This window comes from Pongo pygmaeus, chromosome 21 (assembly GCF_028885625.2).
Source record: "Pongo pygmaeus isolate AG05252 chromosome 21, NHGRI_mPonPyg2-v2.0_pri, whole genome shotgun sequence".
NCBI lineage: Eukaryota > Metazoa > Chordata > Mammalia > Primates > Hominidae > Pongo > Pongo pygmaeus.
In genome coordinates, this window is record NC_072394.2 from 30864184 (window position 1) to 30883013 (window position 18830).

Consider the following 18830-nt stretch of genomic DNA (forward strand, 5'->3'; position numbering starts at 1 on the left):
TTTGGGGATTTTTCTGAGGACTCTGTACTACTAGCATGTGTGACTCCCCTGAGAGTATGTGAAGGGGAGAAAGTATCTGGGTGTGTGGGTGGGAGATTGACTAGGGAATGGAGCAGATGGAGAGGGTGTAGGTGAAGAGTGAGCAGGTTGAGGAGGGTGTAATAGGCAAAAGGAAGGATCATCTAAGACATCAGAATTGGGGAGGGAGGAAGTTCCTCGGAAGCATACATGACAATTTGTCTGTAATTTTGGGTTTGGGTTTGGGGATAAAGCAAAAAAGACCTGAACATATGGGACTTCCGAATCCTTTCCAAGGTTCCGGCAAAAAATCAGTTAAGTTGTAAAATAACATTGCAATCCCAGTTTCATTAATTGGCCAAATTGTTTGATTAGGGAGTTTGTATTGAACCCAAGCAATATTACAAAAAAAGTATATGCTTTTTAAAATTTTATTTATTTTTTATTTTTATTTTTTGAGACAGAGTCTTGCTTTGTCGCCCAGGCTGGAGTGCTGTGGCGCCATCTTGGCTCACTGCAACCTCTGCCTCCTAGGTTCAAGTGAGTCTCTTGCTTCGGCCTCTGGAGTAGCTGGAATTACAGGCGCGCATCACCACGCCAAGCTAACTTTCGTAATTTTTTTTTTTTTTTTTTTGAGACTTTGTTTCACCCTTTCGCCCAGACTGGAGTGAAGTGGCGCCATCTTGGCCCACTGCAACCTCGGTCCCCGGGTTCAAGCGATTCTCCCACCTCAGCCTCCCTAGTAGCTGGGATTATATGTGCCCGCCACATATAATTAGCCCGCTGACTAATTTTTTTTTTTTTTTTTTTTTGTATTTTTAGTAGAGACAGGGTTTCGCCATGTTGGCCAGGCTGATCTCGAACTCCTGACCTCAGGTGATCCACCCACCTCGGCCTCCCAAAGTGCTAGGATTACAGGTGTGAGTCACTGTGCCCGGCCAATTTTTGTATTTTCAGTAGAGTCGGGGTCTTTAACTCCGGACCTCAGGTGCTCTGCCTGCCTTGGCCTCCCAGAGTGCTGGGGTTACAGGTATAAGCCATTGTGCTCAGCCTTATATACTTATTTTTAAGAGTTTGTGGGTCTAAATGAGACCAATGGGACCATTTTTAAGGGGGCAATCCAAGGGCGAGTTGGATGGAACTGAATGAATTGAACCGAAGTTGGGTTTAGACAAGGAACTACAAGATCCCTGAGGCATCCCTGTGTAGAACTGAGATCCACCGCTTCCAGGACAAGGCTTATGGAGTGTTAAAATGAAAGCGCCCTGCCACTCTGATGGGCAATAGCTCTTTTGTCTTGGCCTTGGGGTAATACTGGGGGATGGCGCTTGGCCAGAAACTGCCAGTTGCCAACGAGAACTCAAGCTGGTTCACTGGCAGTCCGAAAACAGAAAAGAGCCCTGGCCAGTCCCTCACCCCTAAGGGCAAGGACAGCCAGGTATCCCTTCTCTAGGGCTTCAGGATCCCACAAAAGAGCTGCCTCCACCGGGACCGTCAGTTCCCCAAAGAGTAAAGAACCAGACCGTAGAAGGAAGCAGAGAGAAAAAGGAAGAAGGAAATCCCAGTGAAGTCCCCGTGTGGGCCACCAAGATGCCAGGCGAGGTGTTAGAGCTCCGGAACCGGGAAGTGGTTGGCGCCCGGGTGGTAAAAGAACTTATTAACAACAGTATAGGTCTGAAAAGGAAAGTTTTATTAGATGGAAAGGACGCTGCAGCAGAGCGCAGTAGGCGCTTCAGCAAGAGAGGACTGAGCTCCCTGCGGGGAACTCCAGGGTAATTTGGACCACATTCGTCACTTAGGTCATGGTAAATGGTTACATTTGTCGATATTTTGGTGCCTTGATGTCAGCAAAGTTTGCACAATGGGTCTTAACGTGCACGCATTCCGGAAATGTACAGAAATTCTAGTTACTTATAAATTCTTGGGAAGGAAGCTTGGTACCAGATGTGGCTTTAGACAATAGGGAAGTGTCATTCTGAATTCCTCAGATAAGGGGCTTTGCCTCCTGTTGGTCGACTTGATGGCCACCAGGTGATCTTTGGTCTCTTCAGTGTGGCTTTGTAGACTATAAAGGCGCAGCTCGCCAGTGAGGCGGGTTAGCCCAAGACGGTGGAGAGGAAGGGCAGAGTCGGCGGTCCCGAGACCTGGGGCGGCCCCTTGGAGGTCAGTCCCGCTCGCTCCTCCCGGCCCTCTCCTCCTCTCCGAGGTCCGAGGCGGGCAGCGGGCTGTGGGCGGGCAGGAGGCTGCGGAGGGGCGGGGGGCAGGAAGGGGCGGGGGGCTCGGCGCACTCGGCAGGAAGAGACCGACCCACCACCCGCCGCAGCCCGCGCGCCCTTGGCACTGAATCCCCGCCATGTGGGGGCTCCTGCTCGCCCTGGCCGCCTTCGCGCCGGCCGTCGGCCCGGCTCTGGGGGCGCCCAGGAACTCGGTGCTGGGCCTCGCGCAGCCGGGGACCACCAAGGTCCCAGGCTCGATCCCGGCCCCGCATAGCAGCCCGGCACAGCCGCCGGCGGAGACAGCTAACGGTGAGTTCCCCGACCGACGGTCCGCTCCCCCGCAAGCCGACTGCCCGGCTCCCCCGCCCCGGGGGGGCGACCCCTCCCTATCACACGCGGGCACACGCACACTCACACCCACGCACACTCACACTCATGCACACTCACCCCACACGCACACTCGCACTCACGCGCACACACGCGCGCGCACTCACACACATTCACACACGCACACTTGCACTCACACGCGCGCGCATTCACACTCATGCACATTCACACACGCACACTCACGCGCACGCGCACACACACTCACAGTGCACACACACTCACAGTGCACACACACTCTCTCACACTCACAGTGCACACACACATATACACACTCACACTCCCTCAACTCCCTACTGGGAGCAATGGCTGCTGACTCGGCAGCCCCGGTTCCCTGCCAGACCTAGTCAGCAGTCCCAGGACAGGCGCCAGTGGGATGCTGCCTCTTCCAAGCCCCAAACCTTCCCTTTTCACCAAAGACGAAACATGCCAGAACTGGCAAGAGGGGAGACAGAGGGGCAAAAGCTCTCAAGGTGCAGAGCAAGACTGCGTAGGAGAGAGTTTGAAGGCGAGGGCTGGAGAGAAAGAACAAAAGGAAAGAAGGGAGAGCCCCTCGCTGAGGCTGCCGGGAGGATGGGGCAGAGCGGGAGAGGAAGGCAGCCTGACCTCCCAGCTTTCCAGATGTGGAATAGGAGAGGAAGAGCACAAGCGGATGGCACTCAGGGGCTTCTAGAGGAGGCAAGTGGAAGAGGGTCTTGAAGGGTGATGTCCCCGAGTCAGGAGAGTCTGGAGAGAGAGAGAGAGGGCTGCCAAGAAGGAAGCGGCGGGCAAAGGCACAGGGGCACCAGATGCGGAAATGGGCAGCCTGTTCTGGAGGCGGCTGTGGAGCTTCGATGGGTACCCCCAGCACCTGCCCTGTGCAGAGCCTTGTGCTGAAGGGCGGGCGGGCGGGCAGGCGGGCAGGCCCAGCCCTGAAAGCCTCGACATCCAAGCAGACATGGATTCCAGGACAGGCCATCTGAGCCCAGAGGGCAGACACAACAATGGAAGTGGCACAGGGGTTTTGGGGCATGATGCTGAGTCTGGAGCTAAGAAAGCCTCCTTGGAAAGGCTTCTGGGCTGAGATGCAAAGGAAGAATGGGAATTAAGTGAAAAAATCAGAGGCAAGGGGTAGCATTACAGGGGAGGGTATAGCTAGTGCAGAGGCCTGGAGGTAAAGTGCCAGACTCAGCTCTTTGGAGCAACCAAACAGTTTCTAGAGGCTGGGTGCAGCTCTCCATTGGATTAGAGGTTCAGAGGGGAGGCTGGCCAAGCATGTAGTCACATCAGGGAGGAGAAGGAGGAGCCAAGGAAGTGGCTGGAGAGGCAGGTTGGGGTCAGATTGCAGGCCTTTGATGTCCTGCGAAGGCTGTTAGATCCTGGCGGTGTGGACTGCTGTGGGCTCGCATGTCTTCTTGGGCTGGCAGACTTTTCCATCTGGGGTTTCACCATTCTTCCTTTCCCCCATGCTGTGCCTCTCGGACCCCAAGGGACCTCAGCACAGCATGTCCGGATCCGAGTCATCAAGAAGAAAAAGGTCATTATGAAGAAGCGGAAGAAGCTAACTCGCCCCACCCCCCTGGTGACTGCCAGGCCCCTTGTGACCCCCACTCCAGCAGCCACCCTCAACCCCGCTGAGAAACAAGAAACAGGTACTTCCTCTCCAGGGGCCCAGCCCAGACTTGCAGCCCCTGGGGCACTTTACCAACACAGTTCTTGGCCTCATGGGCACCGGCATGCCCCTTGCTTGCCTAGCACAGGAGCAAGCTTAGGCTCAGCTTCCCACCTGCCCTGACTACCCTCCCTCTGGTCCTGTCTCACTGCTCTATGCCCGCCCCAGGCTGTCCTCCTTTGGGTCTGGAGTCCCTGCGAGTTTCAGATAGCCGGCTTGAGGCATCCAGCAGCCAGTCCTTTGGTCTTGGACCACACCGAGGACGGCTCAACATTCAGGTCAGTAATCCTGGCTCACAGCCATGGTCTCAGGGTAGGGAAGGCAGCCCCTGGGAGCTTCTCTCCTGCCTCCTCTCTGTCCTGGCCTGCCCCACTCTGTCCACCTGGGCCTGACCACCATGTCCTGTGTCTGCAGTCAGGCCTGGAGGACGGCGATCTATATGATGGAGCCTGGTGTGCTGAGGAGCAGGACACTGATCCGTGGTTTCAGGTGGATGCTGGGCACCCCACCCGCTTCTCGGGTGTTATCACACAGGGCAGAAACTCTGTCTGGAGGTGAGGCAGACTAACCCTAGGTCAGGAGGTCACAGAAGGACTAGGGTGGGACTCCTGGGGGCACTGATGATCTGTCTTCACCTCTCCTGCCAGGTATGACTGGGTCACATCATACAAGGTCCAGTTCAGCAATGACAGTCGGACCTGGTGGGGAAGTAGGAAGCACAGCAGTGGGATGGACGCAGTGAGTGGTCCCACTGTGGCTGGGCCCTCCATGCTGGGAGTTGGGCACCCAGTCCAGGCTAGGCTGAGGCTCCTCTGAGGACAAGGAATAGATGCCAGCTTAGACTTCCCAGGGGGGTGGGGCTTGTTGTCAGGAGGGTGGCACACGGCAGGCACCATTGGGAGCCAGCTGCTTTGGGACATGCCCACATCCTCCCCAGATAATGCCACCATAGGGTGGGTGCTGCTTCACGGTACAGCTTGCTCCTGGCATGCCCCTTCTAGCCCGGGGCCTCTGGTCCACATCGCTTCTTGCCTCCTCGTGGTTCTGACTTCCGCGTCTCATGGACCTCTTTTTACACCAGGCTACAATGTGGAGTCCTGGCCAGCTCTAGGATTGGCTTCCCCTGAGTCATGTGGCCAAACTGGTCTAAAGAACTGTGTCCAACCCAGAGAGCAAGGCTGCCTGGGGCTGCCCGTTGGCAGGGGCTGTGGGCCGGGGTCTGTGTTTGATGCACAGTACAGGTCTCTAGCTGAGCCCGCTAGGGTGGGGAGACAGTGAGCTTGGAGGCCTGAGCTCCTTCCCTGGGTCCTGGGCCAGGCTTCTGGGGTTTGAGCAGCCACAACAGAGAACTTGCTGCCCCCAGGTATTTCCTGCCAATTCAGACCCAGAAACTCCAGTGCTGAACCTCCTGCCAGAGCCCCAGGTGGCCCGCTTTATTCGCCTGCTGCCCCAGACCTGGCTCCAGGGAGGTGCGCCTTGCCTCCGGGCAGAGATCCTGGCCTGCCCAGTCTCAGGTGGGCAGTCAGGCCAGGGCTGGTTGGGCAGGGCCTGGATGCAGGGTGCATCCTTCACTGTGGACATACCCTTTACTATAAACTCAACCTCCACCAGACCCCAATGACCTATTCCTTGAGGCCCCTGCGTCGGGATCCTCTGACCCTCTAGACTTTCGGCATCACAATTACAAGGCCATGAGGAAGGTCAGATATAATCCCTATGACCCAGGAAGGAGGGCCACCCATCTCAGGTCCCCTCCCCACCGGGGCACAACCTGCTGTGACTGCGCTTGTATGCCCCTGCCGCCTCCTGATGTCTCAGCCTTCTCTCCTGTGGACCCCTAAGCTCCATCCCACTTTCCCTTATTATGGCGCCACCCCCAGCCTGCCCCTTCCTCCCGGCTCTGCTGCCGCTCCCTTCCTGTACCATGATGGGATGCCCCCTCTGTGTGGGCCATTGCTGACTTTTTAAGTCTTTCCATGGCACATGTGATCTGCCCCTGGGTGGACCCCTCCCATGCCTCATGCCATGCTACACTCTGCCCGCCAGCTGATGAAGCAGGTACAAGAGCAATGCCCCAACATCACCCGCATCTACAGCATTGGGAAGAGCTACCATGGCCTGAAGCTGTATGTGATGGAAATGTCGGACCAGCCTGGGGAGCATGAGCTGGGTACTGGCAAGGGGAGTGGGGAGAGGTAGGCACAGGGCAGGGCCCCAGGCATGAGCCCGCTGCAAGCCCCCATGTGTCCCCAGGGGAGCCTGAGGTGCGCTATGTGGCTGGCATGCATGGGAATGAGGCCCTGGGGCGGGAGTTGCTTCTGCTCCTGATGCAGTTCCTGTGCCATGAGTTCCTGCGAGGGAACCCACGGGTGACCCGGCTGCTCACTGAGATGCGCATTCATCTGCTGCCCTCCATGAACCCTGATGGCTATGAGATCGCCTACCACCGGGTAGGCCACCCAGCATGAGGGCCACTCTGTCCTTCTGCCCTGGTGGCTGGACCTGCTCGACTTGAACAAGACCCTTGCCTGGCAGGGTTCAGAGCTGGTGGGCTGGGCTGAGGGCCGCTGGAACAACCAGAGCATCGACCTTAACCATAATTTTGCTGACCTCAACACACCACTGTGGGAAGCACAGGATGATGGGAAGGTGCCCCACATCGTCCCCAACCATCACCTGCCATTGCCCACTTACTACACCCTGCCCAATGCCACCGTGAGTATTCTGAAGGTGGCAACGGAGGGCTGTGGGGGGCGGACCTTGTCTCTGTCTCCTGCCCCTCCTGACCTGCCCCATCCAGGTGGCTCCTGAAACGCGGGCAGTAATCAAGTGGATGAAGCGGATCCCCTTTGTGCTAAGTGCCAACCTCCACGGGGGTGAGCTCGTGGTGTCCTACCCATTCGACATGACTCGCACCCCGTGGGCTGCTCGCGAGCTCACGCCCACACCAGACGATGCTGTGTTTCGCTGGCTCAGCACTGTCTATGCTGGCAGTAATCTGGCCATGCAGGACACCAGCCGCCGACCCTGCCACAGCCAGGACTTCTCCGTGCACGGCAACATCATCAACGGGGCTGACTGGCACACAGTCCCCGGGAGTATGTGCCTGAGGGTGGAGTTAGCCCTGGCCCCGTAACTCCTGCCCTGATAAGACAGCCTGCGGTTGCGTACAGTGCTGGCATCTGTTCCCACCCTGAAGTGTCCCTCAGAGAAGGGAGGGTAGCGGGAGGATGGGACTGCATCCTGCCTGCTTAGGCACCAGTGTCTGTGGTACCCTTAGGCATGAATGACTTCAGCTACCTACACACCAACTGCTTTGAGATCACTGTGGAACTGTCCTGTGACAAGTTCCCTCATGAGAATGAATTGCCCCAGGAGTGGGAGAACAACAAAGACGCCCTCCTCACCTACCTGGAGCAGGTCAGATCTGCGTCCCGGCCCTCAGCCTGCCTGAATCACTCCTGCTGTCCATTTAGGCTACAGCTCCTACCAGGGGTTCTTCTAAGGTTCAGCTGAGCATTCAGACTCACAAGATGCCATGGGCCATGCTTGGTATCAGATTGTCTTGGAAGCACACAGGACAGGAAGTGCAGTTTGCTGGCAGCGTGGCATCGTGTTAGAGCCGGTGGGAGGAGCCTCCACTGCAGTCTAGTTGGTGGTCCATGGCGCTGCCCCAGAGCTATCCTCAGGAGACTCACGTGAGGCAGGTGCAGGAGCTGTCCTGGCATAGAAGCTTCATGTTCCATGGAGCTCATAACCCTTGTAATGGCTCCATAAGCAGAGCTTCCGAAGGATCTACCAAAGACAAGCCCAATAACCTGGGAAAGCTCAAGGATAGATAAGCCTTCCTACCAGGTATTTATCGTTTTCTTAGTCCAGATGTGATTTATCAATCAATATTTCTTTTTAGTTTTTCCAGAAGTAGTGTCACCTAGGAACACAGTAGACCTACCACTTTGATCAGATTTGCAGGGCAACAGAGCCAGCAAGTTACCTAAACGGCACGTTATCCTGCAGAAGGGTTCTGATAACCTCTTCCCACACAGGTGCGCATGGGCATTGCAGGAGTGGTGCGGGACAAGGACACGGAGCTTGGGATTGCTGATGCTGTCATTGCCGTGGATGGGATTAACCATGACGTGACCACGGGTGTGTTTGACGGGGAGGGCAAGGGAAGGGGCTGGAGGGCTGGAGGCTCAGGAAGAAGCAGAGGATCATTGATTGGGTCCTGATCGTGCCCTTCACTCTCCTCAGCGTGGGGCGGGGATTATTGGCGTCTGCTGACCCCAGGGGACTACATGGTGACTGCCAGTGCCGAGGGCTACCATTCAGTGACACGGAACTGTCGGGTCACCTTTGAAGAGGGCCCCTTCCCCTGCAATTTTGTGCTCACCAAGACTCCCAAACAGAGACTGCGCGAGCTGCTGGCAGCTGGGGCCAAGGTGCCCCCGGACCTTCGCAGGCGCCTGGAGCGGCTAAGGGGACAGAAGGATTGATACGGGCGGTTTAAGAGCCCTAGGGCAGGCTGGACCTGTCAAGACGGGAAGGGGAAAAGTAGAGAGGGAGGGACAAAGTGAGGAAAAGGTGCTCATTAAAGCTACCGGGCACCTTAGCTCATCTTCGTGTTGTCTCTGTGCCCCAGGTCCTCCCCCTGGGGCGGGCCTCAGCCTCCTCCTCAGTTGCTATTCTGCACACTTGCACACTCTCATCAGTTGGCTTCTGGACACATTTTGTGAAAAGAGGATCCCACCTGGGCTCTTCTTGAACCAAGGGCCTGGCAGAGCAACTCATTTCTGCTGATCAGCTTCTGCTACAGGTACCATTACACCGCTGCCAGGCATTCTGTAAGCGCCTGCTTATTGCCAGGCGTGCAAGGAATCAGGATCAGCAGTGCCTGCACTCAAACTCCTGGGGCTCCTAGTCAAGGGAAAGGACAGTTCAGTACATTGTGAGGCATGCTAGGGTGGAGGCCAGGTGCCGTGAGAGTGCAGGGGAGCTGCACACGTGAAATACAGCACTGCACATCAACAGGACTGGGGCAGTCAAGGATGCAATAGAGGTAGTGGCTCTAGAAGTTCAGACGGGAGGTGGGCAGGGTGTGGAGTATGGACAGGGATGGCTCCAAGGAGGAGGGTCAGCCAAAGGTGGGTCAGCTGAGAACATTTGAATTTGCTTCAGCCATTCTCAGAGTATTGGTAACTGATAGGCTTTGCTGAGTTTCTGTCAGACTGAAGGGGAAGTTGTGTATCAGTCTGTGTCTTGCCAGGTAAACAACCCATTCTAGGCATTTAAAGTGGAGGGAAATTTAATGCTGGAAATTGGATAGGAAGGTGTTGGAAGAGCTGGATGAGGCCGGGTGTGGTGGCTCACGCCTGTAATCTCAGCACTTTGGGAGGCTGAGGTGGGAGGATTGCTTGAGCTCAGGAGTTTGAGACCAGCCTGGATAACATAGCAAGACCCCGCCTCTACAAAAATAAGAAGAAACATAGCCAGGTGTAGTGGCGCATGGCTGAGGGAGGCAGAGGTGGGAGGATCGCTGGAGCCTGGGAGGTGGAGGCTGCAGAGGCAGCAGTGAGCCATGATGGCGCCACTGTACTCCAACCTGGATGCCCATAACAAAAATAAACAAAAAAGAGCTGGATGAAGAAAAGGAAGGGAATTTTACCCAGAAATCAGGATAGCACCCTTGGTCTGGTGCTTATAACCTGTATTTGCTGATGGTGCTGGAGGCTCGTAATCACTTGTGACTACTTGCAACCACAAGCAATCACTTGCCATGGCTAGAGCCAGAAACAGGATCGTTTCTCATTTCCTCCCACTTTCTAGTGCCTGATCTATGAAGGCCACTGGCAAAATCTAACAGTAACTCAGCTGGCAAGGAAGCCTACAAAATGTAGTCTCCCAACCCCCTTGTCATTCAGAGTAGAGCTTCCAAGGACAGGAATGGGGCAAATACTAATAGGCAAAATCTGGCATAAAGACACCATGCAGACTTTTGCCATGTAAGTTCTGCCTACTACTTGGCTCTTGCACTGTTTCTTGAGATGTCTCTGTGTCTCCCACACATCGTCAATATCCATTAATCACCATGAAGGATCTAGTGCCAAATTTCCCTGCACCTTTTTTCCTCACCTCCACTTATATAGCGTCATTTTTCAAAAACAGATTTTTAATTCATTGAAGTTTATCGTATATAATGAAAAGTGCATGTAAGTTCACAGCCATATAAATGTACACAGACAGAGCACACTCAGGCACCCATAACCCAGGTTTAAAAAACCCCAATACTACCAGCACTCCAAAATTCTCCCTTTGTGTACCCTTCCAGTCAATACCTGTCAAGGGTAACCACTATCCTCACATCTAACATCATAGTTTAACTTTGCCTGCTTTTTTGTCTAGGATTTCTTGTTATTGTACTCTTGAGTTTGTTCTACGGTTTCTTGGATTCTATTTTGGTTTCATTGGATATAAGAGTTCTTAGGTGTAGATGATAGAATCCACTCTAAATAGCACTCTGAATAAGCAGAAAGGGATTGATTAAAGGGTCTTAGGAAGCTCACACACTCTCCAGGAGGGCTGGAAACCGGACTTGGATGCTCCATAACCAGAAACGTTACAGTCAGTATCAACAAAGGCAAGAGGGAATCCCCAACCATGTATGTCATGGGAATATTCCTAGAGAAATAATCACTTTCACCATTGCTTTATATTTGGCAACTAAGATACTGGGGACTAGATGCCAGAACATTTCATATTTGTACCAAAGAAACCATACAGCTCCACTACCATGACTGCCAGAAAATCTGATCTCCCCGAATGTGGTTGCCACCTCCTTTTGCCCATTCTTAGCTCCAAGTTTAGGGCCAGTGCATCTGTTTGACAGGACTTAGGTTACAGGAGGAATGCCAGATAGAAAAGAAGCTGGGATATTTAGCTTTTAGCTTTCCAGCCTTTACGTTATAGGAAGTCAAGCCAAAGAGAGGTTAAAATGAAGTTAAATGGGCCAATCTCTCTCTATATACCTACCTACCTTCTTTCCTTCCTTCCTTCCTTCTTTCTTTTTCTTTTTCCGAGAGAGTCTAGCTCTGTCATCCAGGCTGGAGTGCACTGGTGCAATCTCAGCTCACTGCAACCTCCGCCTCCCAGGTTCGAGCAATTCTCCTGTCTCAGCCTCCAGAGTAGCTGGGATTACAGGCGTGTGCCACCATGCCCAGCTAGTTTTTGTATTTTTAGTGGATACAGGGTTTCACCATGTTGGCCAGGCTAAACTCCTGACCTCAGGTGATCGGTTCCCCAAAGTGCTGGGATTACAGGCGTGAGCCACCGTGCCTAGCTGGTCAGCCTATATTATCTGAAATATTGTAGAATATCCATGAGTAGGATCACAGTATTGTACAACTTTAGGGAATACTATTTGTAAAATGAACAGAGAATTTTGTATCGGTCAGTCCGTTACATGTGACACATAATTTTTTAAATGAACCGAGAATTTTACATCAGTAAACTTATTACTCAATTGTCATACAAATAATTTTTTAAGTACGATAAGCATCACATCAAAAATCAAGGAAATGAGGCAGCAGTAAAAAATAGGAGATCTAGACCTACAAAGATTTAATAAATTTGAATCACCAGTTACAGATTATAAAATAACTATGTTCACATTGTGTAAAATAAAAGTCATACAAGATGCCTCCTCAGATTAGAGGAAGAAAAAAAAATTTAAAATGAGCTATTTGGGTCAGGTACTGTGGCTTGCGCCTGTAATTTCAGCACTTTGGGAGGTTGAGGCAGGCAGATCACCTGAGGTCAGGAGTTCGAGACCAGCCTGGCTAACATGGTGAAACCCTTTCTCTACTAAAAATACACAAATTAGCCAGGTATGGTGGCAGTTGCCTGTAATCCAAGCTACTCAGGAGGGTGAGGCAGGAGAATTGCTTGAACCCTGGAGGTGGAGTTTGCAGTCAGCCTGGGCGACAGAGTGAGACTCCCGTCTCAAAAAATATATATCTATATTTATATCTATATATCTATATCTATATAACCTAGCAGTTTCTACAAATAAAAATACAACAACCTAAACTAAAAACTGAATGGGTGTGTATAATAGCGGGTTAGACAGTTAAAGAGAGAATTAATGAACTAGAAGTTAGATCAGAAGACAATATCCTTTCTGGGGAAAGGACAGAGAGAGATAGAGGAAAATGTGGAAAGAGATAGAAAATATTGAAGAGATGTTAAAAGACATGGAAGAAAAACTGGCAAGTGAAGAGAGGAAGAATGGTGAGAGACAGCCTTTTTTTTTTTTTTTTTTTTTGAGACAGGGCCTCACTCTCATCCAGAGTGCAGTCATCAAAGCTCACTGCAGCCTCGACCTCCTGGACTCAAGCGATCCTCCCACCTCACCCTCCTGAGTAGCTGGGTCTGCAGGCATGCAACACCATGCCTAGCTAAGTTTTGTATTTTTTTGTAGAGACGGGGTCTCCCTGTGTTGTACAGGCTGGTCTCAAACTCCTGGGTTCAAGTGGTCCTCCTGCCTCTGCCTCTCAAAGTGTTGAGATTATGGGCATTAGCCACCACCAAAGTCAAGAGCAATTTTTTATTCTTTATTTTTGAGATGGGGTCTCGCTCTGTCACATAGGATGGAGTGCAGTGGCGTGATCACTGCCCATTGCATGCAGCCTCAACCTCCTGGACTCAAGCGATCCTTCCACCTCAGCCTCCCAAGTAGTTGGGACTGCAGGCATGTACCACCATGCCCAGCTAATTTTTTTGCATTTTTTGTAGAGACAGGGTTTTGCCATGTTTCCCAGGCTAGTCTTGAAATCCTGAGTTCAAGGGATCCTCTCACCTCGGCCTCCCAAAGTGCTGGGGTTACAGGCGTGAGCCACTGTGCCCAGTCCAAGAGCAACTTTTGAAGAGATGCTAACAGAATTTTTCAGAACTGATGAAAGACACCAATTCACAGGTACACGAATCCTGACAAACCCCAAGAAGAATAAATAACCCAATATAATAATGGGCAAAAGATGTGAACATGCGTTTCACAAAAGAAACAGTTCAGCATGACTGAACTGGCATGTGAGCTCCCCAAGTGATGTCCAAGCTCTGGATTCTCCTCATTTACAGCTAAGACATTTCCATGGCCAGAAATCTCCATCTGTTGTTGCTAGTTTTACAGGTGCCCCCAGCCCTCGCTAGCCTTCATAAATATGTAGTGTCATGAAAAAGGGTCCACTCTCCTGGAACTCTTTCAACAGTGAGTTTAGCCCTGCCTGACCTAAGCAAGCTTCCTTTTGGATAAAGGGAATTTGGGGCATCATATACATTTTTTTCAACTCTTTGCCTGGAAGTTTCCTCCAGTAAACCCTTACCTGTGTCAGTACCACATGTCATTAGAGGTATTTGCTCTTGCATTCCATTTGACATGTGTGGTATGAGAAGATGGAGAACACCTCAGCATAATCTAGTAACAATAAAGACACACATGCCCAATTCTTAGATATATAATATATACAGCAGAGAAACTCTTGTACATATATAAAAGATACATGTACATGAATGCTCATAGCAGTTTTGTTTGAAATAGATCCAAATTGGAACAAATCCAAATGTCCACTAAAAATAGAATGAAGAGGCCAGGTGTGGTGGCTCACACCTTTAATCCCAGCACTTCAGGAAGCTGAGGTGGGTGGATTGCTTGAGCTCAGGAGTTCAAGACCAGTGTGGGGAACATGGAAAAATGCTATCTCTACAAAAAATACAAATATTAGCCAGGCATGAAGGCACCTACTTGTGGTCCTAGCTACGTGGGAGGAAGAGCTGGGAGGATCACAAGCCCAGCAGGAGGTTGAGGCTGCAGTGAGCAGTGATCACACCACTGCACTCCAGCCTGGGCGACAGAGTCAGACCCTGTCTCAAAAAAAAAAGAAAAGAAAAAAAAAAAAGGGAGAAAAGAATGAAGAATAAAATATGGTACATTTGTGCAATTGAATTATACAAGAATGAAAATAAGTAAACTAGTACACACAACATAGATGATTCTTGCAAAACAATTCTGAGTAAATAAACAAAATACAAAAGGAAAAGAATTATATTTTTTAGTGATGCATGAATGATAAAAAGATAAAGAATAGCTGGGCACAGTGGCTCACATCTGTAATCCCAGCAGTGAGGGAAGCCAAGGCAAGAAGATTACGTGAGCGCAAGAGTTCAAGACCAGCCTGCGCAACACAGCGAGACCTGGTCTCTAAAAAACAAAATTCAAAAATTAGCTGCTCATGGTGGTGTGTGCCTGTGGTTCAAGCTAGTTGAGGGGATGAGGCAGGAGGATCGCTTGTACCCAGGAGGTTGAAGCTGTAGTGAGCAGGAATTGCACCACTGCATCCCAGCCTGGCCAACAGAGTGAGATCCTGTCTCAAAAACAAAGAAACAAACAAAAAAAGATAAAAAAGAGCAAGGACATGATGATGATAAAATTTAGAATTGTGATTGATTCTATGGGGGAGCAGTGAGGCAACATTCAGGGAGAAGAACATAGGGAGCTTCTGGAATGCTCACAATATGCTTTTTCCCTTACCTGGGTGAGAGTACATGGGTGTTCACTTAAAAATATATGTTCACGCTGGGTGTGGTGTCTCACGCCTGTAATACCACCACTTTGGGATGCCGAAGTGAGCAGATCACCTGAGGTCAGGAGTTCGAGACCAACCTAACCAACATGGAGAAACCCCGTCTCTACTAAAAATACAAAAAAAAATAGCTAGGCTTGGTGGTGGGTGCCTGTAATACCAGCTACTTGGGAGGCTGAGGTACGAGGTTGAACCCGGGAGGCAGAGGTTGCCGTGAGCCGAGATCACGCCATTGCACTCCAGCCTGGGCAACAAGAACAAAACTCCACCTCAAAAAAATAAAAATATATATTCAGCGTTGAGTGAACATACTATGTATTTTTTAAAATTATCAATTTTCAGCCGGGCACGGTGGCTCACACCTGTAATCCCAGCACTTGGGGAGGCCAAGGCAGGCAGATCACAAGGTCAGGAGATTGAAACCATTCTGGCCAACATGGTGAAACCCCGTCTCTACTAAAAATACAAAAATTAGCCAGGTGTGGTGGCATGTGCCTGTAGTCCCAGCTACTCGGGAGGCTGAGGCAGAAGAACTGCTTGAACCCGGGAGGTGGAGGTTGCAGTGAGCTGCCATCATGCCACTGCACTCCAGCCTGGGTGACAGAGCGAGACTCCATCTAAAAAAGAAAAAATTATCAATTTTCATTTATTGGCATTTAAAAAATTTGCGTATGATAAAATTCACCTTTTCGATGCACAGTTCTATGAGTCACATGCATAGATTCTTGCATCGACTACCACCGCCCTCATAGAAACAGACACCAAAGGGCCGGGCGCCATGGCTCATGCCTGTAATCCCAGCACTTTGGGAGGCCGAGGCGGGTGGATCATGAGGTCAGGAGATCGAGACCATCCTGGCTAACACGGTGAAACCCCGTCTCTACTAAAAATACAAAAAATTAGCCGGGTGTGGTAGCAGGCGCCTGCAGTCCCAGCTACTCGGGAAGCTGAGGCAGGAGAATGGCAAGAACCCTGGTGGAGGAGAAAGGAGTGGGAGGAAATATCCAAAAGAAAGAAAAAGACTGTCAGCTAAGAATTCTAAATCCAGCAAAACATCCTTCACAAATGAAGTAAAGACCGGGCGTGGTGGCTCACCCCTGTAATCCCAGCACTTTGGGAAGTTGAGGTGGGCGGATCACTTGAAATCAGGAGTTCGAAACCAGCCTGGCCAACGTGGTGAAAACCCGTCTCTACTAAAAATACAAAAATTATCTGGGTGTGGTCATGCATGTCTGTAATCCCAGCTACTCAGGAGGCTGAGGCACAAGAATCGCTTGAACCTGGGAGGCGGAGGTTGTGGTGAGCTGATAGGGCGCCACTGCACTCCAGCCTGGGTGACAAAGTAAGACCCTGTCTGAAAATATATACATAAAGAAAAAAAAAGGAATGAAGTACAAATACATACTACAACATGGATAAACCTTGAGAACATTATGTTAAGTAGAAGATGCCAGATGCCAGAGACAAAGGCCATATAGTGTATGAGTCCATTTGTATGTAACATCCAGATTAGGCAAAACTATAGAGACAGAAAACAGCAGATTAGTGGTTGCTTAGGGCTGGGCATAATTGAGGAAGAGGGATGATAGCTAAAGAGAACAGTCCCCGTTTTATTTTTATTTTCATTTTTTTAAGAGACAGTCCTGCTCTGTCACCCAGGCTGGAGTACAGTGGCATGATCATAGCTTACTGTGGCCTTGAACTCCTGGGCTCCTCCTGCCTCAGCCTCCTGAGTAGCTGGGACTAGGTGGAGTCTTGCTATGTTGTTCAGGCTGCTTGCAAACTTCTGGCCTCAAGTGATAGTCCTGCTTTGGTCTCCCAAAATGTTCCTGCTTTGGTCTCCCAAAATGTTTGGATTGCAAGTGTGAGCCACTGCACCTGGCCTTTTTAATTTTTTATTTTAGGTGATAAAAATGTTTTAAAATGGACTGTGCTGATGGTAATACATACCTATGAATATATTTTAAAAAGTTGAATTTTAAACATTAAATGGATGAATTGTATGGTTGTGAATTTTATCTCAAAACAGTTTTCAAAAAAATCTGCATTGATGAGTGTACAGTGTTTAAAAATGTAATTTGTATTACAATAAGAGCACAAAGGGGAGGGGAGAAATGGAACTAAATGGGAGAAAATTGAAATTAAGTTATGTTGGTATTAATTGAAATTAATTTGGCATTAATCCAACCTAGATGTTAAAAGTTAAGATGTTATTGTAATCCCCAGCACACCCACCAAGAAAACAATTCAAAAAATATATGGGAAAGGAAGAACAGGGGAATTAAAACGATACTGTGGAAAATATTTATGTAACACAGAAGAGGGCAGCAATGGAAGAAGAAGAATAAAAGAAGACAGAAAACAAATAGCAAAATGGCAGATGTAAATCTTACCTCATCAGTTTAAATGTAAGTGGGTTAAACCCTCGGCCGGGCATGGTGGCTCACACCTGTAATACCAGCATTTTGGGAGGCCAAGGCAGGCGAATCATGAGGTCAAGAGATTGAGACTATCCTGGCCAACATGGTGAAACCCCATCTCTACTAAAAATACAAAAATTAGCTGGGCATGGTGGCGCGCACCTGTAGTCCCAGCTACTTGGGAGTCTGAGGCAGGAGAATAGCTTGAACCTGGGAGGCAGAGGTTGCAGTGAGCTGAGATGGCACCACTGTACTCCATCCAGCCTGGCAGCAGAGCAAGACTCCGTCTCAAAAACAAACAAACAAACAAACAAACAACAAACCCTCTAATTATACAGCAGAGACTGACATAATGGATTAAAAAATATGACTCAACTATGTGTTGGCCAGGCACGGTGGCTCACACCTGTAATCCTAGCACTTTGGGAGGCCAAGGCGGCCAGATCACTTGAGCTCAGGAGTTCGAGATCAGCATGGGCAACATGGTGAAACTCCGTCTCTACTAAAGATACAAAAATTAACTGGGCATGGTGGCGCATGCCAGTAGTCCCAGCTACTTGGGGGACTGAGGCAGGAGGATCGCTGGAACCCAGGAGGTCGAGGCTGCAGTGAGCTGAGATCATGCCACTGCACTCAAGCCTGGGGGACAAAGTGAGATTCTGTCTAAAAAAAAAAGAAAAAGAAAGAGAAAAAACCTATTTGTTGTTTTCACCAGACATGCTTCAGATTCGAAGACACAAATAGGTTGAAAGTGGGATGGAAAAAAAACTATGCAAACAGTAACCAAAAGAGAGCCGAAGTGGCTATAGTTTTGCCCTTCCCAGAGTGTGATGTAAGTGGAATCATAAAGTATGTAACCTATTGAGTCTAGGTTCTTTCACTTAGCATAATGCATTGCAGAGTCATCCATGTTGTGGTGTGTATCAATCATTTGTCCCTTTTATCTCTGAGCAGTATCCCATCTTGTGGATCTATTTACCCACTGAAGGACTTTTAGGTTGTTTTGACCATTATGAATAATGCTGCTGTGAACATGTACAGGTTTTTGTGTGAATATACTTTTCATTCTTTAGGATAAATACCTAGAGGTGGGATTGCTGGGTCATGTGATAAGTGTATGTGTAACTTATAAGATACTGTTCCTGAGTGACTGTATTATTTTGAATTCCCACAAGCAATTATGAGAGTTCTTGTTGCTCTGTATTCTCATCATCATTAGGTATTAATAGTATTTTTAATTTTAGTTATCATAATAGGCATGCAATGATTTCTCATTTTGGTTTTAATTTGCATTTCCCTTAATGACTAATTATGCTAAATGTCTTTTCATGTGCTTATTTGCCATTCATATATATTCTTTGATGTAATGTCTTTACATCTTTTTCCCACTGTTTAAATTATTATTATTTTTTGAGATGGAGTTTTGCTGTTGTTGCCCAGGCTGGAGTGCAATGGCACAATCTTGGCTCACTGCAACCTCCGCCTGCCGGGTTCAAGTGATTCTCCT

At 49.8% G+C, this 18830-nt stretch overlaps 1 protein-coding gene across 1 annotated transcript; it reads left to right on the top strand.

Annotated features, from left to right (window-relative positions):
* Positions 1–2280: 2280 nt before the first annotated feature.
* CPXM1 (carboxypeptidase X, M14 family member 1) lies at positions 2281–8881 on the top strand. Its single transcript, XM_054466641.2, has 14 exons — positions 2281–2543; positions 4088–4249; positions 4438–4547; positions 4684–4823; positions 4917–5007; positions 5633–5783; positions 5881–5969; positions 6316–6439; positions 6523–6719; positions 6805–6984; positions 7070–7367; positions 7550–7689; positions 8316–8418; positions 8524–8881. The coding sequence occupies exons 1-14, from the start codon at positions 2372–2374 to the stop codon at positions 8763–8765; spliced, it is 2199 nt and encodes a 732-aa protein (XP_054322616.1). The 5' UTR covers positions 2281–2371; the 3' UTR covers positions 8766–8881.
* Positions 8882–18830: the final 9949 nt, after the last annotated feature.

What these genes read in the sequence shown, in the direction of transcription:
- CPXM1 (XM_054466641.2), top strand. Translation starts at nt 2,372, where the DNA reads ATGTGGGGGCTCCTGCTCGCCCTGGCCGCCTTCGCGCCGGCCGTCGGC. An exon ending in GAGGACGGCTCAACATTCAG is followed by an intron (nt 4,548 to 4,683) that starts GTCAGTAATCCT and finishes CTGTGTCTGCAG; the next exon opens with TCAGGCCTGGAGGACGGCGA. An exon ending in ACAGCAGTGGGATGGACGCA is followed by an intron (nt 5,008 to 5,632) that starts GTGAGTGGTCCC and finishes TGCTGCCCCCAG; the next exon opens with GTATTTCCTGCCAATTCAGA.